This window comes from Carassius auratus, chromosome 41, assembly GCF_003368295.1.
Source record: "Carassius auratus strain Wakin chromosome 41, ASM336829v1, whole genome shotgun sequence".
NCBI lineage: Eukaryota > Metazoa > Chordata > Actinopteri > Cypriniformes > Cyprinidae > Carassius > Carassius auratus.
The window spans coordinates 21782619-21807030 of record NC_039283.1 but is presented as its reverse complement, the minus strand read 5'-3'; the positions used below and the strand labels follow the sequence as shown (position 1 = coordinate 21807030).

At 36.2% G+C, this 24412-nt stretch overlaps 3 protein-coding genes, 1 long non-coding RNA gene and 1 pseudogene across 9 annotated transcripts; 1 reads left to right on the top strand and 4 right to left on the bottom strand.

Moving 5' to 3' along the window:
- Window positions 1-1572: 1572 nt before the first annotated feature.
- LOC113059279 (uncharacterized) lies at window positions 1573-7743 on the bottom strand. Of its 2 annotated transcripts, none has more exons than XM_026227657.1 (3): window positions 7279-7743; window positions 4929-4989; window positions 1573-4360 (listed from the first exon to the last, which is right to left on the bottom strand). In XM_026227657.1, exon 3 carries the CDS (start codon window positions 4331-4333, stop codon window positions 3158-3160), a length of 1176 nt encoding a protein of 391 aa, XP_026083442.1. In that variant the 5' UTR covers window positions 4334-4360; window positions 4929-4989; window positions 7279-7743; the 3' UTR covers window positions 1573-3157. The 2 variants fall into 2 exon arrangements, with proteins under 2 accessions (XP_026083442.1, XP_026083443.1); XM_026227658.1 differs by having other exon boundaries at window positions 1573-4349.
- A 118-nt stretch (window positions 7744-7861) lies between these two features.
- On the bottom strand, window positions 7862-11175 carry LOC113059277 (uncharacterized). Of its 2 annotated transcripts, none has more exons than XM_026227655.1 (2): window positions 11098-11175; window positions 7862-9652 (listed from the first exon to the last, which is right to left on the bottom strand). In XM_026227655.1, the coding sequence occupies exon 2, from the start codon at window positions 9606-9608 to the stop codon at window positions 8427-8429; it is 1182 nt and encodes a 393-aa protein (XP_026083440.1). In that variant the 5' UTR covers window positions 9609-9652; window positions 11098-11175; the 3' UTR covers window positions 7862-8426. The 2 variants fall into 2 exon arrangements, with proteins under 2 accessions (XP_026083440.1, XP_026083441.1); XM_026227656.1 differs by lacking the exon at window positions 11098-11175 and adding an exon at window positions 10509-10786.
- Window positions 11176-17539: 6364 nt separating this feature from the next.
- Window positions 17540-20474, bottom strand: LOC113059274 (uncharacterized). Its single transcript, XM_026227654.1, has 2 exons — window positions 20382-20474; window positions 17540-19268 (listed from the first exon to the last, which is right to left on the bottom strand). The coding sequence occupies exon 2, from the start codon at window positions 19264-19266 to the stop codon at window positions 18085-18087; it is 1182 nt and encodes a 393-aa protein (XP_026083439.1). The 5' UTR covers window positions 19267-19268; window positions 20382-20474; the 3' UTR covers window positions 17540-18084.
- Window positions 20475-20500: 26 nt separating this feature from the next.
- On the top strand, window positions 20501-22898 carry LOC113059276 (uncharacterized). Of its 4 annotated transcripts, none has more exons than XR_003278074.1 (4): window positions 20501-20551; window positions 20690-20783; window positions 21893-21970; window positions 22505-22570. It is a non-coding gene; the product is annotated as an uncharacterized LOC113059276 (long non-coding RNA). The 4 variants fall into 4 exon arrangements; XR_003278073.1 differs by having other exon boundaries at window positions 20510-20567; XR_003278075.1 differs by adding an exon at window positions 22809-22898 and having other exon boundaries at window positions 20535-20783.
- LOC113059275 (uncharacterized) lies at window positions 22181-24178 on the bottom strand (annotated as a pseudogene).
- Window positions 24179-24412: the final 234 nt, after the last annotated feature.

Sequence of the window (24412 nt, the reverse complement as noted above, 5' to 3'; positions counted from 1 at the left end):
TCATAGCTTTTGTCCTGCCAGATGTGGTTTTGCAGGGCTGTGACGTAAGCTAAAGGTTTTTGGCTGTAATATACTACTGACACAAAGCAGCTGATGCAGTATATACTCTGTCCAGATGCAGTGATGAGGAGCTGCTGATTGCGGAAAGCACCAGAACACCACAGATTTCTTCCTCAGTGACTGCTCAAGCAGTTGTGCAACAGGGAAGGGCCGTCGTTCTTTTAAAGAGAATTCAGCAATTTAATGTGCATATTAGCTGACATCAAAGATAAAGATTATCATTCTAAATTACTTATAAAGAAATGGTTGATTAAGCATGAAATTTAGAAATCAGAAAGACTGAAATATATTTTCTTGAAAACCTAATAATGGTTTTATTTACAATTCGAAAAATAATTTTCTGTAATAATAAATGAATAAAATAGGTCTAGTAATTTTACAGACATTTCCGTTAACAATGCAAAATTCTAAATACAGGTAAAACACCTTTAAAAAATGAATTCCTTTATATTAATAGATTCCATTTTGCCCTGTTTTTACAGATTTTATAATATCATTTATATGTTGTTGTCTTTGCTTTTACAGACTAATTGTTGGCATTTTTGTTTTCTATTCTAGGTTTGTTTTTGACCCCATCATAGGACAAATCCTGAGATAATAATTACATAATTGTGCATAATTACAGGGTTTGATGGGTATTACACAGTAAATCTTTTTCTGTCCAGTGAAACAAAAGAAGACGTGGAACATCACAATTGTCCACCAATGACTAGTTTGATGTCTAAAAATGCAATCGGGAGAATTTCACTAGAAGTATGATTCATAATTTGCACCATATATAACAACTGATGCAATGATTGGAAATGTCACTGCTTGCAAGGCAGCTAAAGAACAGTACTGACATGTTCAGTTAGCTTGTATTTTAGCCTTGGCTCTGTGTAAGTGAAATGTCACATTGTTTCACATCATCAGTCAGCTGCATACGGGCTATAAATAGTATGCAAGGAAGATAATACCATTCAGCTCCGTATACATATCCAAAAGTCATGATGACTGAACATCCTATGCTACACTTGCTAATAATGTGGTGGAAGGGGATTCTGTCTCTACTGTGAGCGTTTGAAAAGTAATGATGTCAAACACACAGACACAATAATATATATAATAAACATTAGACTGATTTATGGATTGTTTATTAAACAACAGCAAGAGAAAATGTAGGCTGCATTCTTCTTCATGTCAGCAATAAGTGTGTATAAATCTGTATGTTTTATAGTAATAGCAGATTTGACAGATACTGCTTTGATATGATTTCACTTGGAATGATCCATTAGTAAATTAATTAGCGTGAACTTGTTTTTCATGTCAACTTGGGTGCTTAGAAGGCACATTAGTAGACTACAGGAATGCACTAAAATAAAAAAATAATGAACAAGTGATTATTTTTTTGAAAGAAGTTTCTTATGCTCCACAAGGCTGCATATTTGAGCAAAAATACAGTAAAAACAGTAATATTTTCAATATTAATATAATTTAAAATAAATGTTTTCTATTTTTATATATTTTAAAATGTAATTTATTTCTGTGATCCAAAACTGAATTTTCAGCATCATTCCTCCAGTCTTCAGTGTCATGATCCTTTAGAAATCATTCTAATATGCTGATTTGTTGCTCAAGAAACATTTATTACCAGTGTTGATTCTTTGCTGAATATACATTTGAAATAGAAATCTTTTATAACATTATAAATATCTTTATTGTCACTTTTGATCAATTGAATGCATCCTTGCTGAATGCATGTATTTAGATTAGGAACAACAGAAAACTCTGTGCACAGTCAGAATCTATAAACTGTAGTGGTCTCTTGTGCAGCTTTTTGCCTAAACCTTTAATTGTAGTGAAATCTGCTCTAGAGTAACATCACCAGACAGTCTGGTTCACCTTTAAATCACAGTTAAGAACTGTCAATTAGATAGAAAGAGACCTTCCCAAGATGTAAAGTTTTGTTTTGACATGCCGTTTTGGGGCAAGTTCAATCTGAAATTGATTAAATAACAATAAAGGAATTGGCACAGAACAAAATGGTGCAGCAACCCCTGCTAACACACATACTGTAACGAAAACACAGTTGAAAAATGTGTGCAGACTTTGTAATCAAAAGTTCATCCAAATATTACATGTACTGATTATTTCATACAAACTGAGAAAACTAAACAAATTTTCTTCCAAAAGTTCTCCCTGTAAAAATGTTTTTTATAGTTTTTTTTTTCTATGCTTTGCTTATGTTAGCCCACTTTTTGTCCTTTAATTGATTTAGTTTGTTTTGTCACTTGATATTTATTTATCTTAATCATTACTTTATATCATAGGTAAGAACCTAAAATTAGCAATGTCAAGCAATTCATCCAAAAAAAGTTTATTTTAATTTTTTATAAAATATATGTGTGTACTGTGTATATTTATTATGTATATATAAATACACAGACATATATGCATATATTTAAAATATATTTACATGTTTGCGTGTATATATTTAAAATATAAATTGTATATAAATATGAATATTTTATATATAAACAAAACATTTTTCTTAAATATATACATTCATGTGTGTGAATTTAGATGTACATAATAATATACACAGTACACACACATATATTATCTAAAAATATATGCTGATTAATCATTTGACAGCACTACTTAAAATAAGTAAATATTCAGTTTTGCTTAAGAATGTCAAAGACTTGAATTTAAAAACCTGGAAAACTTTGTCAAACCTAGCATTAAGTGTTTTAAACACAACTGTGCAAACATGTTGCATACCTGGACGGTTTGTTGGGGAGCTGTCTGAGACTACTTGTATTACCAGCCTAGTCCCTAAAACACTACCATCACCTACTAAATACAATAATAAGGGAGTACAAAACACTTGGTATATTAAAACACAAATTTGATATATTAAAGTGTTAATTTACAGCTTTAAAACAAGCAGAGATTAAAAAAAAGATGAAAAAAGAAAGAAAAGTGTAGAGTACAATAGTTAATTTTGTTCATTAGTCATAACCTTACAGAGGTAAAGTAGTAGTTATAGTGGTTGATTCAAATATCATCCTACAACATCTGCTTGGCTGTTAATCTTTCTATGTCTCCTCCTTGTTTAAGCTGAATGAATAAAGACATGGAAGTTCTTGAATTCTTCAAAGAAGTGCAGCTCGTCAGAGAAGCTGCTGGAGAAGCCCAGATCTTTGCATGAGGTCTTGATTGTGTGAACCACACAGACTGGGATTGTCTCAAAAAGCTGTTCAGCCAACGGCGTCATTTTGACCTTCTTCTGCTCTGAAATCAGGCTCTGTATCCGGGCTTTATCGACAGGTTCAGGCGAGGCGCTGTAGGAGACCACAACGTTTAGCTTGTCATCTGACGATGGCACCTGAAAGCGGCTCTTTCCCGTCAAACCGTGGAAGTCTTTCTTTTTGGTTAACAGGCTGGTGGGGGAGTTAAAGACACGGACTGACCAGCGAACCCAGTCGTACTTCTTTTTCAGGTGCTCTACCAGCAAGTCGGCCAGTTGCTGGTTGCTTTTGTCGCTTTGGTCTCTCACTATGCGTTTGGCGTCCAGCTCGGCCTGCGTCGGAAAGCTGTTGATGCAGTCTTCAATCACGACGTTCATTTTATCCTGCACCACTTTCATCCTCTCGCTCCAGTCTTGAAGCAGCTTCTCCTCATCATCATCGCCTTTCAGTGCTGAGTGTCCCAGTAAGGCGATCAAACCGACGCAGAACAACTTTTTGAGGGTAGCGCAAAACTCCTCCACCACTCTGCGGCTCTTCTGCTCGTAATTCAGCGTGATTTCCAGCACAGATTCTCCTGAGAAGTTATCGCCGGTTACGGCGTTATAAAGTGTGTGCAGGTTTTTATCACCCCCTGTTCTGTTGTAGTGCTCCAGGAACGTTTTCTTTCTGACCTCTCTGAATTTAGGTTTCGCATTCAGGACGTCCATGAATTTGCGGAATTGGTTTGTCAGGTTCTCCTCTACGGAGAAGTAGGTGGCATCCACGCCGCTCTTCTTGATCTCCTGGTTTATCTGCTGGACTTCTTCAGAAACGACTTCTAGGCGATCTCGCACTTTCTGGAACTGCTCCTTCATGTACTCGGCCTCCTTGCTTTCCACGTTATCCAGCGCCAGCTTCACGATCGGAGCTGCGATGGAGAACACGGGGAACAGATCTCCAGCGATGCTGGCCACCACTTCTGCGCCCTGCTCAAACACTTCCATGACTGTCTCGACAACATCCTTCTTCTGTGAAACAAGTTTCTGCAGCTGCTCAGCCATCTTTCAGTTTCAACAGCTAAAATGTATCTGTTTAAAATTAGATCATTGCATAATAAATGACATAAGAAATAATACTTGAAACACCATTATTGTAATTTCAGCATGTTAAAGTTGTATTAAATTCAAAGGAATAGTTCACCCAAAAATTGCTGAAAATGTACTCACCCTAAGGCCAGATAATATGTAGATGAGTTTATTCTTCATCGGAACAGAATCAGTTCTCAAAATCAGTTCTGATGAAGAAACAAACTTGTTTACATCTTTAAAGGCCTAAGGGTTAGTACTGTAAATTTCCAGCGAACTATTCCTTTAAGACTCTGATTTACAGAGAATACTAATTTGCTTGTGCAATCTTATAAATTGTGTATGGCTTCAAGGCTATATTGCAGGTGATTTACTATGAAATATCCAGAACCACACCCTTATTTAAAGGAGGCTTTTACATGATACCAAATGTTAGCCAGTAAGTGCATTTCAACTATTTTTATTTTGTAAAAACTGAAAGTCAACAATTTTTATTTTGTAATTAACTGAAAGTCTGCTTTAGTAAGTGAGGCCTTTGTCTTCTGAGAGTGGTTTATGGAAAGAAACTTACATGTGTTAGTACTCGTTTCCTCTCAACCTTTAAGTGGTCAGTGGGAGTCAAAGTGGGCTTGCTGTAAAAAGATGAGAGAAATTAGAAATATGTTTTACAACCATAAAAACAGCAACAATACACACCAGGTGTATGCACACATGCTAACAGATGCTTGCTCTCACAACCACACCTACACATTCATGAAAGAAATGGGCCAGATGCATTAGTTAAATTCAAACATGAACTAAAAGATTTGTCAAATGATGTTTAAACAGTTAGTCATACACTATGCAATACATATTAATAAAAATGACAGTTGTTTCAGTTGGAAACAGTTCAAATGTATTTCCCCTTTACCAAATGTTATAGGGATAGCTCACCCAAAAATGAAAATTCTGTCATTATTTACTCACCCTCATGTCATTCCACACCCATCTTCAGAACACAAATTACAATATTTCTGATGGAGTCTGACAGCTCTCTGACCCTCCCATAGACAGCAAGGGTCCTTAAACGATCAACGTCCAGAAACGTAGAAGGAAGATCGGTAAAATAATCCATGCGACATCAGGGGTTCAACCATAACATTATGAAGCTACGAGAATACTTTTTGTGCGCAAAAGAAAAAAGACTATTCAACGATTTGTGACGTGGAGGAGATGAACTGTTGTAGTCTTTTTTTTTTTTTGCACACACAAAAAAGTCTAGAGTCAGGGAGCTGTCAGAATGCATCAAAAATATCTTAATTTGTGTTCCAAAGATGAACCGGAGGTCTTATGGGTTTGGAATGACATGAGGGGGAGTAATAAATGACATTTTTGGGTGAACTAACCCTGATGCAACAGAGTACAGTCCAAAACTTCCTAATAGATCATATGAACTAGCAGTCCAAAGTTTGGACATACTTGACTGAGTAAATGTTTTGTGATCTAAAGGTTTGTGCTTAAATCTAAATAGTTTCTATATACAAATAGTTTTTCAAAACAAAAGAAAATATAAATTTTAATGCCTATCATGTTTTTTGGAGTAGGTGTATGCAAACCTTTGACTGGTAGCATAATATTAAACAAACAAAATAAGATCATATTCTCTTACATAAGATGAATGAATGTTTAAAATATACAATACGGTTCTGGCTGGTGCCAATGAGGTGTGGAAATGATTAGTAGGCTAGTTCAACAAGCTGAACAAGAACCTTTTATTACCAAAGCACGTCAGTAACGATGGAAACAATACAAGGAAAACAGCTTCTCTCCAGACATCCACATTATGCTCTCTTTCACAGGGCAGCAGCTACAAAATTCCAGCGTTACAAGATGTAATCTCACTAATTCCGCAGTATTCAACATTCAACCAAAATAGACCTGTTTGCACATTTGACATGCTGACCATTTAAAAGATCATTTGGTGTGAATCATACAAAATACACTAAACGGGCCCCTTAGCTAAAAGCCTCAACTGAATTCATAACACACTTATTAAAAAAAGTCAGATCGCCTATATGGATCCAACATTACACAATTTCAGTGATAACATATGATTAAATTATGTGGTTGCCTAGTTAAAGTAGCTGAAATTATGTACAAGTACATGTCTGTTTATGAGACAAAATATCCAAAGATTTCTGATATAACCATAGACAGTAAAAGATATAACTGGGATAAATCCATCAGGCCTGATATGTCTCGAATACTTGATACTGATTGGTCAATCGCAGCCGGGCAATCAAATATTTTGTTATTTCTGATTGTTTTTTGTTAAGCAGTAGTGGAACAATATAGAACCATAATGTCAGTTGGTAATTTTCGGAAAATAAACGGTTTCAGAGAGATACGAGACCCCTGTCGCGGTTTATTTTGCGATAAAGGCCGAAAGACTCTACTGTAACTACCTGCACCCCTGCTGACGCAAAGGCAGGTTAATCACTGCTCGGTTTCCATATAGATTAAAATGTCCACCGACACTTAAGAAAAAAGGGAAGCGAATAAATGTTCATTCAGATAGGATTTACTTCACTTATCAGGCTGGAAAAGTTCATACAATGGCTGTTGACATAAACACTTCCTGGTTTAGACTGCAGCCCACAGATAGGCTAAGAGTCAAACACACATTCAATGTTCTTCAGAACGATAACAAATGCGATTAAATTACAGAGAAGTTCATTTTTTTGTGGAAAAATCGATCCGTTATGCATCTCACTCGTGTTTAAAACACATCGACGTCGCGAGCTGGAGAAAATATCACAGGCGGACAGCAGACAGCGAAGAGAAACGCCCAAAAAAACTTTTCATGAGCAAAAACGGAAACTTACATCGCCCAGACGTTTAGACTAGAGAACACATTAGTTCTGTTATGAACCAAAACTCACCTTCCAATCGATCACAAATGGCTTTGAATAAAATAACGCAAAAGTTAACGATGATCTTTCTCGCTCAGCGTCTGATCATGCGCTGCTGCTTCTTCTCTAAAGCGCGTGGCACACCCTTCAACTACACTCTGAAGGAATTTCAACTATTTTCCTTTATCCATTACAAAAATGTTCATTTAACATAGTTTCCAACAAAATATGAAGTATGGTTTACGTGTCTGGTGTAATATAAAAAAAAGAGTATAAAAAGTACAATGTACCATGGTTTACACTAAATTTCCATAGTAGGCTACTTTACATCTTTTATTACTATTGTAAGAAAATGACTGAATTGTCATTAACCCATTAGAATTTATCAAAGTGACCATAGTTTTCATGAAAATACCATACTGCAGTTCAAGAGTTTGCCTGTTGACCTTTTATTATTTGTAATATTGTGGCCATAGTAAGTTTTGTAAGGGAAAATCATTTGAAAAATCAATATTCATTATCTGAGTCTCTTACACATTGCTTTTAAAATATGAACCTTATATAAACCTTGCAAAAAAAAAAAAAAAAAAAAAAAAAAAAGCTGTGACAGATTGGCATGCAGTAAGTTTAATTAAAAAATGCATAATGTTTGTAGGCAGGGATGGGCAGTATTTCAAATACAAAAACCCATTTGGATAGCTTTTGATAATTTGAAACAAATTTCTAGATAATAGTTGTTTTATTTGTGATTACATACCATCATAAACAAGAAAGAGACATGATTCTTGGATTACAGAGTATAGTTAACGGAATGCTCACTATATAATTTTTCCAGTAAAGACCTTTACTACAATCTCAAGTTTAAATGAAATGCTGTTTGATTGTAAACACCATGGCTAACAATGAAACCCTATCTTTAAAGTTTTTCCACTCAACCACTCTTTCGAATGAATTTGAAACTACAATCATACAGCTTCTGTCTGAAATGTCCACATTTATGTTTGGTCACACATACATTTATTTATCTTTATTGTCCTTTTATGCACTGACATGTGAAAATAAAGTGAACCAGCATTAATATTCATTCTTTATAGGTCCGCAGTAACAATTCAGTCAAAGTTTAGTAAATAGTAGTAAATACATAAAAGACTGATTCCCAATTCAATTTTTCACAATGTTTATTCAGAATGAATGCACAGGTATGCCCTTTTGTGCCTCCCAAAGTAGAAACATTCTGGCTGGAAGTTGTTTTTCTCTTCTATTTTCTTATAGCAGCTAATGGCATGGACCACAGTGTTGGGAAGCATCTTCCACAGCGTCTGAGCCACAGACTGCATGTTCCCCTTCAACTTTTGCATCTCTATTTGATCTACAATCTGGCTCTTGTTAATTGGTTTGGGGTCTGCACTGAAAGACACAACGATTCTGATGTTGTTTGGGGTCAGAAGATCAAAAAAGTTGCCACCTCCTCCACTTCCATGGTACTTTTTGCCAGCGAGCCAATTCCAGAAGAATATGCCGCTGTGGTTGAAGACCCGAACTGACCAGAAAACCCAATAATACTTCTTTGCAAGGATATCCAGTATAAATCCTGTGAACTCTGGGTCAACCTTGGCTTGTCGCTCCAGAAGTTGATGCTCCACATCTGTTTTGGCCTGCAGAGGGAAATTCTCAATGCAGTCATCCACCACTGCTTTCATGCGTGTCTCTACGTCTTCCATGCGATCCTGCCATTTCTTCACCATGGCCTCGCCTACCGCTCCCTCTTTCAGGGCGGCGTGACCCATGACTGCTATAATTCCCATCACAAATATCTTCTTCAGTCTGGCACAGAACTCCTCCACTGGCTTCCGGCTCCTTTGCTCTGTGGTCACCACCGTGTCCAACATGGCATCTCCAGAGATATTCTCTCCAGTTACAGCATTGTACAAGGAATCAATGTTCAGATCACCACCAGTGTTCTCATACTGGGTTATAAACTTATCTTTCTTCTTCTCCTTGAACTTGGGCTTAGCATTGACAAAGTCTTGAAACTTCTCATACTGACTGATTATCTTTGCCTCGCGGTCAAAGTTCTGTTTATTCATGGTCGTCCGCTGCATCTCCAAAGCAATTTGGTCGATTTCATCTTGAATACCTTCAAGTTTCTGGTTGATCTTTTCAAACTGCTCAGCTAGAAACTTGGCCTCTTTGCCTTCTGGGTTTCCGAGGAGTTCGGCCGAGGCCAAAAACACGGCCTCCAGGATGGGGTGGAACTGTCCCACGGTGGCTGCTAAAACCTCGCAGCCTTGCCCCATGATTTCCACTCCTTTCTCGATCTTGTCCTTGTTCTCCAAAACCCATTCTTCCACCCGATTCATTGTGGTTCAAAGCAGAGAGACCGTCTTATCCTTCTTACCCTTGTCTGTAACAGATCAAGGCATATATATCATAAAGTGGAAGCCACAACATAAAAATCAATACTAAAATCAATGCAGACATTTATAAGGGTCATGTTTGTTTGCTCAGGATGGGACCTTAACAGTAACCTGAGATGAATTGGACAGTTAGACCACAGGGACAGAAATACCAGAGTGTTTGTACATTTATACAGGTTTTCCATGGGCTCCAGCCATTTAAAAAAAAAACAAAAAAAACAAATATCGGCTCTTGCTCGGGCATGTCCTGTTCCACCTTAACCCCCACCAGCTAAGTCTCAGCAAATTATACAACAATAAAGGCCTATCAGTGAGATGAGGTGTCTACTATAATAATTTAAGTCAGTCATGCTAAAGTTTTTTTTTTTTTGTGCCTTAGGCACACGTTATTGTTAGTATTGTGAGCACACAGTCGTCATGAATTGGAGAGCTGTTCGCTCCCTTTCTTTGGGGAATAAATCAGCATTTAAACCCTAGATTTATAGCAAAGCAGATGTTTTCAGGAGGGGTGGCTGGGAGAATATATTTGACGGCTTTAACAGTTCAGCATTTCAGGACATTTCTGGGCACTTCGATTACCCAAGGGAGATGATATCACACTCGTATCTAATTTCCCAGGACTCAGTATACAGGAAAGAAAGACACACCCAGATCTGAGAAAATCTAGAGCCAATACACTTGTCCTGCATTGAAACCATATTGTATACCATATGACTCAGATTTTTACATACAAAATAAACACAAATAAAAATACTAATGCTAATACTAAAAGACTAAAAGACTAATGCATCTTTTAAAGGAGCGTTCTGATCTCAGTGGAATCAGGAGCAAAACAATACTTACTGAGGAATACAATGATCCTGATTGTTTCAAGTCCTCCTTTGTAAGAATAATTAAGATGGCGTTGAAATTAAAACTCCAGGATGTTTCCGATTTGAGAAAGAAAATTAATTCATAAGAAAATAAAATAAATAATTTGTATCAAAAACACTGTTTTTGATGGTTCTACTCTGTGGAAAAAAGAAAAGGAACCAACCAACTGATTGTAAAAAAGAGGAACTGTTCAAATTCAAAGCCACATCCCTTATTTCTATCCAAATGCTGCTTAGAGCTTTGTGGCAGTCAGTAATATGACTTAAGCACAACATCCAGTATTATATGGACATAATATGGCAGGATGTTGCTCAAGTCAATACTGACTGGCATCAACATTACAATGATTCCCACAAAGTGTCTTCTCCAACTGTTAAAAAAAAAAAAAAGCGTAGATCATAGGCCAGCTATTTTTATTTTTGTGACTTTTTATTGAATGCTCTACAAAGTTTTTGAAGATGTGCCAGTAAAATAACAAAAGATGGAAAAAGAAAAAGGAAGGGATGATAAATGGAAATGGACAAAGGCAAAACATAACAAATAAAAATGAAAGACTCACCGTTAGTCTGATGAAATGTTCAGAGGTATTCTCCAGTGTTCCATCAGAGTCCAACTAAAAGCACCAGCCTCTCATGGTCCACATATATATATAGACTCTGTCCTGCGGCACTCCCCCTTCAGATTAACTCCATCCCCTGCTAGCATTCCTCTGAGCCCACAAGAAGAGATGAGGGACAGGCACACAGACAGATAACATCCTGTAAACATGCCTTCTATGAGAAAATTCAGCATGTACTGGTACAGTGCCAGAAATGTTTAGAAGCGTCTTTCCATTTTAAACATCCTGCATGCTCCGCCCTTCTACACGGGTTGTCATGGGTACAGACACTCTATGTGAGACTATGGTATAACTGAATAAATTTCATTTTAAAGTAAAGTGAAATAGAAAACATGATCAATGTTCAATGATCAAATAAATACAGCCTTGGCGAGCATAACAGATTACACACTTTTACACTGCAGTTTGAATGTTGAAAGTGTGCTTCCATAAATAAAAATCATAATGACATAAAAATAACAATGATGTATCAGAATTGTGTGCGTCAAAGATAAGCAGTTTGCATATAATATCACACTCTGAATGCCCAAACTGAAGTGGACACCATGCATCAGAGGGGATACATTATTATTATTTAATTTAGCAAATAAATAAGCTGTAGTCTTCAAATTGTTCTTCTTTTAAGAAACTTTGGCGAGCAAGAAGCCAAACTAAAATTTGTGTGAAAACAGCCTTTGGGGGACTGTAGCTTTTAGACTTCCGTCACACTGTTTACATGCCAAAGAAAGACTCTACTGTTTGCGGTATTGCAGGCGAACAAAGCCTTTGTGCTGAAGCGGACACTGGGACACACTGGCATGCATTGACTCGTCTGTAGAAGAACAGGGGGCTGTTGGGGATTACAGAGGGTCTGGCTTTAGCATTTCAAATCTTCATGTCACTTTTAGATCTTGCACTATGTAAACCCGTTTTACTCATAAACAATGACGTACACCATAATGCAGGGTATGATTGCTGTTGCACATGCATGAGAAACAGTAAAAAGGCACTAGAGTGTGTTGTGGCAGGTTAAGATTCATACTTTACAAAAAATATCTAGTAGAAGCACAATCAAATGACTAATGGACATAATTCCTAACTTTAAGATTTAAACTTCTCTTCCCATATCGTGCAGGCATGAATTGACAGCTTGTTGACCCGAGTGCTATTACTTTTGATCTAGCATTGACTTTGAAACCATCCAGAATACTATAGCAGCACTGTAGAATTAAAGAAAATGTAAGCATATAGTTTGATTTGATTAATGGTCCCTTTGTCTAAAGCACATCAGTCGACCACACACTATTAGGCAAAGATGATCTGAAATATTAAAGCAATAAATGACTAAAAACAGCTTCCATAGCTTGTACCGTATTAAGTGTGTCTTCTGAATAGCCGTTCTCTGTATTTTTATTGAATTGAAATTATTTAGCATTAGTCATGATGTAAATTTATAAAAAAGAGGATTAAATGTTTACTTTGGCCTGAACAACAACAAATCTGTCAGACTGACAGTTTTGCAAGGTGTGCAAGAAAAGGCAGCTTAGTTCACTGCATGAATTCATCATCAATAATATTTATTATGAGCACTGAAATAAAGTAAATGGAAAATGTGAGATGTGATTTATGCACCACACAAGTTTGTTGCTTACTCTTAGGGGTTTTGAAAAACAGATATGAGCAAAAGTAATAGTGTTACTTGCTTCAGCAGCTGCTTTCTGAAAAAAATAATAATGCTGGGCTTCATATATATATATAGAAAGTGGGTATACAAAATAAATTAATTGCTTTGCAGCCTGAAGTGAAGAAAGACAGTTTTTGTTTTATCTAGATGAATGTCCATGGCCTAGTCAGAGCTCAGACTTAAACCCCATTGAAAACCTGTGGAATGACTTGAAGACTGCAGTCCACAAATGATTTTACTGAACTTCAAATTTAACTTGAAAACTTGAGCAGTTCTGCAAAAAAGAATGGGTAAATATTGCAAAGTGTTGATGTGCAAAGTTGTTAGAGACATATCCCAACAGACTACAGTCTGTAATTAAAGAAGAAGGCGGTTCAGCAAAATACTGTCACAAAGGGATGATCCTTTTTCCAACTCAGTAATTCTGTTTTTATTTTTTTATTTTTTTCTGACATGTTGGTGTTTTATCTTTCACTTGGTTGTTATCATTGTAAATACAGCTGGATAACACAAAAGCTGTGTCACTCTTTATTTCAGGCTGCAAAGCAACAAAATGTGATTATTTTCTATACCCACTGTTTAGCAGTGTTTTGGCTGATGTTAGGTATGTCTGTACTGATTTCAGTCAGATTTCCTAAAGTATCTCTCCCTCTGTCCTTTAGAAACCTCAACCTTATGCAAATGGGAAATGTGATTACAGCCCAGACAGCGATGAAAAGAAAAGGTCACCTCTTTGCAGTTCTTCATTAATGTGTGGCTGTTTTGTCTTGTGAAGGGCATTGGAGTTAATTTATGATTATATGTTATTTAACCTTAGTTTGTCATCTCATTTTGGTTGTCCTCATGCTCAGAAATGTGGATGATTCATTGTTGTGACCATTTGCACAGAAATCGTTATGTGAATCCAATGTTATTGCCTGAAGGACATTTATTGTTATCCATTTTGTTTGGGTTTTATCAGAGTACAGGGTCACTTTGGTGATTACGTGATGCTCCACCCAGAACTCAGAGATAAAATGTATTGGCATGATCGTTAGACTTTCAGCACTGCAACAGACAGATAGAAAACTAGAGGAACGCTGTGTGTTACAGATGACCCTTGTGGTTTTGTCAGGAAAGAACCTATAAAAAGCTGATTGTTAATTGCCTGCTGATTAAATATTACTTAAAGCTGCAGTCGGTAACTTTTGATGCTCTAGCGGTTAATAAACAGAACTGCTTACGTCTTGCGGAAGAACATTGTAGCCGGAACTACTTCTCTCCGTTTATGTCTATGAAGAATCACAAATGTGCTGGGTTACTCCGCCGCGGTATCCCCGAAGCAATCTAAAATAGTCCGAATATAAACACTTATTATAGGTGCACCCTAGTGATTCAGGACAAGCTAAAAACACGGTTTGGAAAACGGATTCATGGTGTACTCGCTTATTATATTCATTTTTCTACATTTTGAACACAAACAAAGTTACGGACCGGACCTCTGATTGGTTGTTTCTTACCGGGAGCGGATGGCTTTCTGCAAATGGCAATAAGACCACTGGGAGGAGCCAGAGGAGCTTGATTTTTTTCGTCTCATATTCTACTGTCAGGACATAATGACAGGTTTAATAAATATGTAAAAATATATATATTTACAAAAGTTCCCTACTGCAGCTTTAATATTTAAACGTCAGGTATAAAATTCTCCCACCCTGTTAATCTTGTGGAGGGAAAAAAATGTCACTCAGAAATTGCTGAATTTCACAAACAAAGAAAATACAGACACTGAATTAAACACAAAATTTTTAGAAAAACTGAAACAGTACAATAAAAAAAAAAGTAAAACCTTTTTTTTTTATAGTGTATATAAATCATTTATCCATAATATTAAACCTTCAACAAAAAGATGAAAAACATCTGGGATCTGGAAGTCAGTCCAGGATAAATTGCATGGTGATCACATAACAGGTAAGTGACTTCTATTAACCATTCCCAGTCCAGAGATGAAGTTCAGTGGAATCCACCCCAGATCTGTCCTCTCTTCCCACCTGACCCTGTTTGTTTAACCAGTTCCTGTCAGACGGGTTTTCACTGTGTACTTTAGCCAAAAGGGTCGTTGGATTCAAATTTCACATACTGTATGTTTTTGGTAGTTTAAAAGACGGATATACTGTATAAGTGCAGGAATATTTTGTATGAGACATCTATATGTATTGTGAAATTTAGTCCAGTACACCCCTTACATGAACTGAAAAATCAAATCAAAAGATCAACACACCATTTACAACTTCAATACACCAGCCATCTTTGTGAACAGATTTTCTTTTGAATTAACTCATAGTTCACAAATTATTTTTTATAGCATAAAACCTTACCATAAACCATATTACATATAGAGTTGATTATAAAGTTCCATTTATTCTGCAGTTTATTAACCCCAGCTATCTTTTCCTGGTTGCACTGTTCCAGCTTGCACTGATGTTTATTTCTCATGCTCTTGACCCTTTCACATTGACTTTAAACTAAACTCGCATCCCAAAATAAATAACCACAGAGAGCACAACAAAGATTAATCACATCTCATGACATGATGCCTAATATTTTTCCCTTTTTTTCAGTGCAGTTTGAAGACAGACTGTGCATTTTTTCTAATACTGATACTAATATTGGTATTTTTTTTGTGTCCAATAACAAATGTAATGTAACCACAAAAAGGTAATTTTCCCTTTTTTCCCCCTCTTAATATTTTTTTTATGCAACAGTCAAATATACTCATATGATTACATACATTTGGAAATAGTAAAAATTTAATCATTTGAACATTGGCTGTTGCATAAAAAAAAAATATATATATATATATATATATATATATATATAAAACTTATGTTATGTTATATATGACTTATGTTTTGTAGTGCTGGTTAATTTTTTTGTACATTTACTGTTAATTAATAATTTTATTTATATAAATTGTATAATAATATTTGTATAAATATTTATATTATAAATATGACCTGACCTTGAAGTTTGATTTTTTGTAATGCTGTATTTGGGTGTTTTTCCTGTAGAGACCCACTAGATGGCATCAATCTGTAGAACTGATTTTCGTAGAAAAGTGTGAATATCAGTAAAAACAATGGATCAAAAATGGTCTCTATCTACAATGCAGTTCATTCAAATAGATTGTCACACTTTTCTCAAACCTTGTTTTTATTATTATTATTATTAGTAGTAGTAGTATTAGTATTACTGGCATGAAAGTGACACCATGTCATGGAAGAGAAGCAGTTGGTTCCTGTCAAAGTTGGAAGTGTTGTGGGAATGAATCAGGCAGAAGGGAGGGAGGTTTATTGACAGTCAGATATACTGCAGTGCTGAGGAGACACCGAGCGGAGGAGTTGAGCTTATCTCACCACCAGAGAGAAAACACTGAGACAGAGAAAGATTCCAGAGTCCTCAGAGACAGACGGAGGAGAAGAAATGCTTGTAATAACATTAACATTCTGTGAAGAAAACTATATATTCAGGGGTTTGATAAACACAGTCAGACACGTGAGTAGGATGAATCCTGTGAGCTGGTGTGTGTCACAGTACAAATGTTTTAACGCTTTTTTATCAGATCAGGCCAATTAAATGCAGGAGGCCAGTCGATGGCCCACTCTAATGTAATGTCATTAGCTCAGGCTGTGATTGGCAGATGCAACCAGAGTGAGGTAGCATGGGATTGATTCACCATCTTTGGTAATACTATGATGCTGGGCTTCATAAATCACTTATTGGTTTATTAAATATTGATAGGCTATATTGAATTTCCTGGAGTAGGTTGGGCCTTTATTTTAATTATATAACAACAAAGTCCATTGTAGTTTGCAATAAAATATTTGATAAAGTATGTGTTTTTAACTGTGGTTAATTTTTTAGTTGCCATTAGCGCTGAGTTAGCTAATTTAAACGTCATCAATTAGTTCCAATGTGTTTTTGGCGCCATCTGCCAGCAGAATGTGCACAATACCAGACAATGTTTCTTCTTTTTTTTTTTTCTTTTTTTTTTAATTAAGTGTAGAAATACGGTATTTCTACTGTATTGTCACTATGTCATACCAAAATAAAATACATATGTTTTGAATTAGTAGCAGCCAGTGTAAGCCACTAAAAACCTTTATCAGCGATGGAAGCAAGTCACATGCAGCTCCAAACAATAGCTCCACCACCACCAATTTATTTTCTGTATGGAAAAAAATATCAGGAAGAATACTTCTGGAACAGATGTCAGAAAAATAAACATTTACTTATAAATGCTATTTCGGTCTTTATGTGAAGACACTAATGGCTGATCTGCTTTAAAAAGTTAAAAAATTTGTAGCAGCAGCATAAAATATGACCACATACTAGCTCTATACATAGGCCCTATACTGGGTGTAAAATGATGGATTGTTCTCTCTATCTGCACTTCAGTGATCTTAATGAGTGGATCTGGAGAGCTGATCACAGCACTCTGGAGCTCGTCGTCTGTATATTAACAGAGAAAGGTTCCTCACCCTCTATTTCTGCAGCCCCTGGCCAGAAACTGCTGACTTATGTACAAAAGCAGTAATTTAATTAGATGTGGCTTTGAGTGCTGTATGTGTCCACTTCAGAGAGTTAATAGCAATGAATGTCAACAATCGCTTGTAAGTCATGTAAATGTGAAACACGCCATACCAGACAGAAAACTGAAATTAGATTTATTATTGCCTGTAATCTTGAAAAAAGCTTAAGACTGTTTCTTGGGAATGTATAAATTCAACTTTGAACTGCCATGAATTTTTAAAGGGTATATGTTAGTCTAACATCATGTGCTCTTGGCTGTGCAAGACATGCATTAGTTTCCTGAGACGTCTTGCTGTGGGCTTTTTTTATGGCTGATGAGGAACAGATACTGTCAGCTCATGTTATTCTCATGCAGGCTAAATGGGGAAGCACATTTGTTTGCCAGTATTGTCCAGTCATATTGCTTCAGTTTTTATTACTAAAAAGCATTTGTATTTATTACTACAAAGCATTTGTTTTGACTGCACTTAACATGTTTGCTGTCTTCTGCATTTAAAGGGAATGTTTTCAGATAGACATTCAGTTATAACATTATGATGCAAGCATGCCCAGTAATAAAGCAAAATAGTCAACCTATCCTCTGCAGAGAATGGGTGCCATCAGAATGAGAGTCCAAGAAGCTGATAAAAATGTAAAAGTGCTAGTTTCAAAGTTTTTGATAAATATAATAGTAGTAATTATTTGTTTGTCTAAATCTACTCTGAATGCACACACACATTCATGTACTTATGTTTCTCCCAGTAGTGACATTCTTCAGGAAAACTCGACAGAGTAAAGCTGTCCTTGTGTCGACTGATGGCATGAACCAGAAACCCAGCTAACTCCTTCTCCAGAAGCTCCACAACAGCTTTGGCGTCTCTCTTCCTCGCAGGACCTTCTATCGTCTGTTTTACGCTCTCGTTGGGCACAGGCTGAGGGTTGCCGCTGAACGAGATCACCAGGTTGGTGTCATTTCCTTGAGATATTTCAAAATAATTCTGTCCGGCCACACACTGAAAGTTTTGTCCAGCTCTCAAGTTGCTAATTTTACCCAAGTTACTAATGGCTCTGATGGACCAGCTCACCCAGTCGTACTTCTTCACCAGGAAGTCCAGCAGTTCCTGGGCCGTTTCCTGAAGGTTCCCATCTTCTTTCTCCTTCACAAGCCTCTTGATGTCCAGTTCAGCTTGCTCTGGAAACGAATGCACACATTTCTCTATCGTTTCCTTCATTTTCATCTCAATTTCTTGGATCTTCGTGCTCCACTCTTGAATCTTCACCTGCTCTGATTCCTCACCCTGAGTAAGGAAACAATATCCCAGCAGAGCGATGATTCCCAAACAGAGCAGCTCCTTCAGCCTGACGCAGAAGTCTTCCAGGACCCTTCTGTTTCTGGCCTCGTATTGTTCCACAACATCCAGGATTGGCTCCCCAAATGTGCTGTTCCCCATCACAGCATCATAAAGCACACAGAGGTTTTTCTCTCCACCTGTTATGAAAAAATGCTCTAAGAACAAGCGTTTTTTGACCTCTTTATACTCAGGTTTAGCCTCCAGAATGTCTATGTATTTTCTAAACTGGTTCCGCAAATTTTCCTCCACAGAGAAGAACTGAGAATCCAAACGTCTCCTTCTGATCTCAGAATCAATGTCCTGTAACTGACATGATAGGACATCCAATCTGCTCCTCACAACTAGAAACTGCTCTTTGACATACGTGACCTCCTTGCTTTCCACATTGTCCAAGACCAGCCTCAAAACTGGAGCAGAAGCTTCAAAAAGAGGACACAGCTCCCCAACAGCGCTGGCCAGCACCTCGGCTCCTCTCTCAAACATCTCCATTAGGGCTTCAATGGCCTCCTTCTTCTGGGCTACAACCCGCTCTAGTGGACTGGACATTTCTTTAAAAGCAAAACCACAACACACACAAAGAACAATAGTAATTTGATTTATGATAAACTTAAGGTACATTTTTAAATAATGAATGTAGTTTGCATTAAATTATATTTAATCAAGTTTTAAACATATTTTAAGTAAATGGTGATGTGATGCAATATATTTTCTTTTAATTTCTTATATTAGTACAACCCACTCGTTTTCATAACTGATCTGCATTATGCACGTCAATTTAGTTCTTTTTTTTTTTCAAAATGCACTGAATCATTGTTTTATGTTTACATAAATTGAAAAGGTCATGTGTTTAAATTGAGGTTGATGACAAGTTTTTGTTCAGCTTTATTCTTCAGATTAAATGATCTGACTGAGACATATAAAATAAAATAAAAATGTAAAAAAAAATAAATAATAAAATAATAACTTAGGCTACATTTGTAAATTTTATTTCATAATGCACTGAAACATGTACATTACAAGTGCAAATGATTTGAATTAGTTTGGTTTATGTTCAAATAAATGCAAAAGGTCATGTGATTTAACTGAGTTTGAAAAGAAAAAGTGTAAAAAAAAATTTTTTACAAAAAAATACAATTTGTTTTTCTTCAAATCAAATGATGGTACTGCAGCATCATAAAACATTTATAGGGCCCAACCAACCCTTTAATGCATATCTATCTATCTATCTATCTATCAATCAATCAATCAATCAATCTATCTATCTATCTATCTATCTATCTATCTATCTATCTATCTATATTCTATAGTAGCTATTTCAGATGTGCATCACCACTTTTTTTTTAAACATAATGACATATACAGAGTACAGACATAAAAGGTTTAACATTTGAATCTAACCTCATGCACAATAAGAATAAATAACTATGGAGCTGAAATAATGATAGATGACTTTAAAATAATGTTGTTCAGTAAAACACATAATCAAACATTTAGGCTACATTTGTGAATCCAGAATTCAGGACACACCTTGCTAGTCTGTCTAAAATGCAGTCTGCCTCACATGAATGTGTCCTAATTATGCACATCCTTGACATCACATCATCATCCATAGCAAAAATAAATAAAATAATATATATATGTAGGTAAAACAGGTTTCTCACGCCTCTCGGGATGAAGAGCTGCTGGAATGACCTCCAAGTTTCCAAATGATTCCCACAGTTTCAGGTTCGACTTCAAAGCAAAATGTCGTGATCATATGCACACTGTGGAAAAGATGAGCTTGTATGTGTGTGTGATAGAGAGCGAGAGAGAGAGTTACGCGCACTGAAAGGTTTGGGAAGCTGTTGGTAACTGTCGGATCAATGTTTCATATTTGATTGCTGTTTATTTTTATAGATGTTTACCGATGGATCTGTGATGTGCGGCTCAGAAATCTATTTTTTTTTTACATGACACTGTTTAATTGCAGTTTATTTTGCATCGTGCGCAACATCTCACGCGCCACTGGATTAACATGAACGTGCGCAGATTTGGGATTTTCGCATCTCACTATCCCAAAGCAGGTATTTCTGTCACAGACTGTATAGGCTACTAGTTAAAATAATATTATTATACTATTCTATAGTATTACATTTGCTGCTATAATCGTCTACCTTTGTGTCTAATAGATTGTGCGTAAATAATGGTTAGCTCAAGTATACTGTAGATACCACGTTTGAAGTTAAACATTTTTAATAAAAATATTGTGAATATTTATTGTTATTATTTATTAGAGTTGAATGAATGAATGATTTTAGGCACATCATTCATATATTAGACTGGGGCTAATGGTCACAGTTTTCCACCCAGAGATAATTTTATTAGGATATAGGGTAGTTTTTTAAAAATGATGTTTTTAGGGAGAAGTACTTAATGTTAATAAAATGTTGTATGGGGGAATAAAGTAGTTAACATGGTAAATTGTCACAATATGATTATGCTGTTTATTGATGCTGATTTGATTTAGCTTATATACAAAATGGCTAATAATTTAATTTAAAGGAGAGAAGCACAATTCATTACATTATTTTCAACAACAAGAATGGCTGAATAAAATAAAACTGTATAAAGCAGCAAAATACAAGACATTGTTTATGTGAGTATACAAATGCAAAGGATTAAGATATGATACAAAAATGATAAAGATATGATACAAATGATAAAAACATGATACAAATCCAAGAGATAAAGAGAGTATCAATGTGACAACATGCCCCAAAGTGAAAACTGACCTTGAGAACATTATAGCTTCCTTATATAACTGAATGTTTTTCAGTGTGGCTTTGATGTTTGGCAGCTTGTTTACCCAATAAAACTTTATGATAATATTGTAATTTAAATTTTGAGTATAAATGTCACAATTTTAACTTAGTGAAAACATAGACAACCACTTCTAGATAAAAGCATGTATACAGTTGTTGTTGTTTTTTTTTTAACTCAATATTATAAGACTTATATCATTATATAAATCCTTTATGAGAACTTGCTCTGCTTTCTAGTATTTAGAAGAAGAACAATGATGTTGAATGTAATTTATTAATGGTGTTTCCACACCTTGGCACATTGTCCTAGAATGGTTATTACTATTATTACTTTATTTATTTTTGTTCATTCATTCATTTATTTCTTACAGTCATGTGTATCCAGGACTCTCCGGCCAGTTATGGTTCAGGATTTGGCTGAAGAGTTGTCTGACAGATAGTCATAATGGGTAAAGGGAAATCTGAATTTCTTAACATATTTTTTTCCCCTACATAATAAAAAAAAAGGAAGCTGGTACTATTATTAGCTCGATCACAATGTATTTGTTTTTGGAGTGTCTATAAAGCTTGTATATGTGATCTGGGACATCTAGTGTCAGGATGAGAAGTTGCACACACTAAAAAAAACTTCACACACATATATATATACATATAACAATATTTATTGTTGTATGCATTTTGTTTATTAAAGATAAATGATTTCTTTAATTTAATTCTTGGTCAGATTCAGTTTGAGTGCACAAAACTACACGTATTTTCAGGAGTACAGTGAGAATGGGTTAACACGTTGTTTGCAAGGAAGCTGTTAGTGTTTTGAGTGAGACAGACAACTAGATGGACAGCAGTTGATAGGGCAATGACAGATAAAATAGATAAAAGAGATGTTGGCTAAGAAAAGAGGGTTAAAATCACTCATAACTGTTGAACACTTCTGATATCTTTTTGGCTACATCTTTCATTTTCTCTTCCCACTCGATGTGCAGAGCTTCCTCATCATCCCCGACGATGGCAGCGTAACTCATCAGAGCAATGAGGCCGATGCAGAACAGGTATGTGAGTCGAGTGCATAGGTTTTCCATGACACGCTGGTCGCCTTGTGACCTGACTGAAGATCTTTGATTCACCCATCACACCGCCGTACAGCGTGTACAGGTTCTGGTCACACTGATTGATCACAAAGCTCATTTGAAATTCTTTCTTGCGCTGTTCATGTGCTGCTGATAGCTCCACAGTGTCCATGAATTTGGAGAACTGATTACGAATGTTTTCTTCTACCCGACTGTACAGGCCATCCACAGTCTCCTTCCTGATCTGATGCAATACATTCTGGTTCTGCTGTGAGATTTCGTCCAGGGCTCGAGTCACGCTGCCAAACTCACGTTTGAGTTTCTGTATGTCTTCATCGTCCACGTGGTGCAGCACCACCCGGATGAGGGAACCAGCCACGCCGAAGATGGGATTGACCACCGCTGCTGCAGATGAGATGGTGGCCACACATTCCATAACCTTCACTAGACCCCTCTTCAGCTTCTCTTGGTCTTCTAAGATCTCATTTTCAGCCATTGTGTCTGGAGGAAGAGCCCTTCCCAGTGAAGTTTACCTGAAGAAGAAACTGATAATACAAAGGCAAACAATATTATCACTTTCGTTTTTTTTTTTTTAGGCTGTTGGCGTCTCTGTGCAGCACACAGTAGGTTGTGTTTCATTCCCAAATGAACCTAATGGTTAAATAAAGACAGTCAGTTGTTTCAAATAAGCCTTTTTGAAAAAATCATTTAAATAAGGGATATCAAGGACCTGGTCGAACTGAGATAAATTACGAGAGCTGCAATGTTACAATGGATTGTTTTATCTAGCCCTAACTAAACAATTCTGATCTGATTTATTTTAAAACAATCTAAAAAAATTTAATGACACTATTGTATACTGTAAATACACATTATTAATTATAATCATGCTTAAATCTATAAAACATAGATGTTAAATATCGAAAATGTTTTTTTAATTAAGCAGCTTTAGACCTTAACTTGAATATCAAAACTATCTTACATCACTTTACAGGCTGTGTTCTGTCTAAACACATTTTTAGTGAGATATAGGACTTAAGTCAATATTTTATTTGAATATCTGCCCAGTGTAAAGTGCGCTGGATGTTTGTTAGCTGCTCTAGGATCAAAACAGAACATTTACAACTTTATCAAGCAAAAACAGAACTATACAACAACATTTTCTCAAGCAATGTGTTGGTCTTCATCCCATCTAGAGTAAGATGACTTTAGCCAGCTGCTGTCTATCTTTTATAGCTCCCCCTAGCTGCTACTTCTGATTTCCTTGTTAATGCTAAGAATGAGTTCCTCTTTCAAACTTTAACAAACAATACCTAAAACTCATTGACATTTGCCTGATCTTGTTGCCTGTGAGGAATATTTCTACTCTTACCTCCCTCAGCTGCGTGTCTTCCCAGCAGTCAATGCATCATGGGCAGTTTCATCTGAGATCAGTGTGGAGGGGTGGACAGATGGACTATACCATTATCTTACAGGGTCCTGGTACGTGAAAAAGATTTGCTCTTTCATTGACCTTGAAATATTCCTAATGCAAGCCATTTGTTTACTGTCTCAATTATGAATATTAATATACTGGCCAGAAAATGGTCAGTATTTAATTAATATCTATCTATCTATCTATCTATCTATCTATCTATCTGTCTGTCCGTCCGTCCGTCCGTCCATCCGTCCATCAATCCATCCATTCATCTTTTAATCTATAGTAATTGTAGGTACTGTCTGTGGTGCTGCAGGACTCCAGATGTCATGTGATCATTCACACTGTGAAATGATGTAGATCTGCTTTAGGCCTTACTGTGGCATCAATGGTAATGTATGTTCCTC

What these genes read in the sequence shown, in the direction of transcription:
- LOC113059279 (XM_026227657.1), bottom strand. Translation starts at nt 4,333, where the DNA reads ATGGCTGAGCAGCTGCAGAAACTTGTTTCACAGAAGAAGGATGTTGTC.
- LOC113059277 (XM_026227655.1), bottom strand. Translation starts at nt 9,608, where the DNA reads ATGAATCGGGTGGAAGAATGGGTTTTGGAGAACAAGGACAAGATCGAG.
- LOC113059274 (XM_026227654.1), bottom strand. Translation starts at nt 19,266, where the DNA reads ATGTCCAGTCCACTAGAGCGGGTTGTAGCCCAGAAGAAGGAGGCCATT.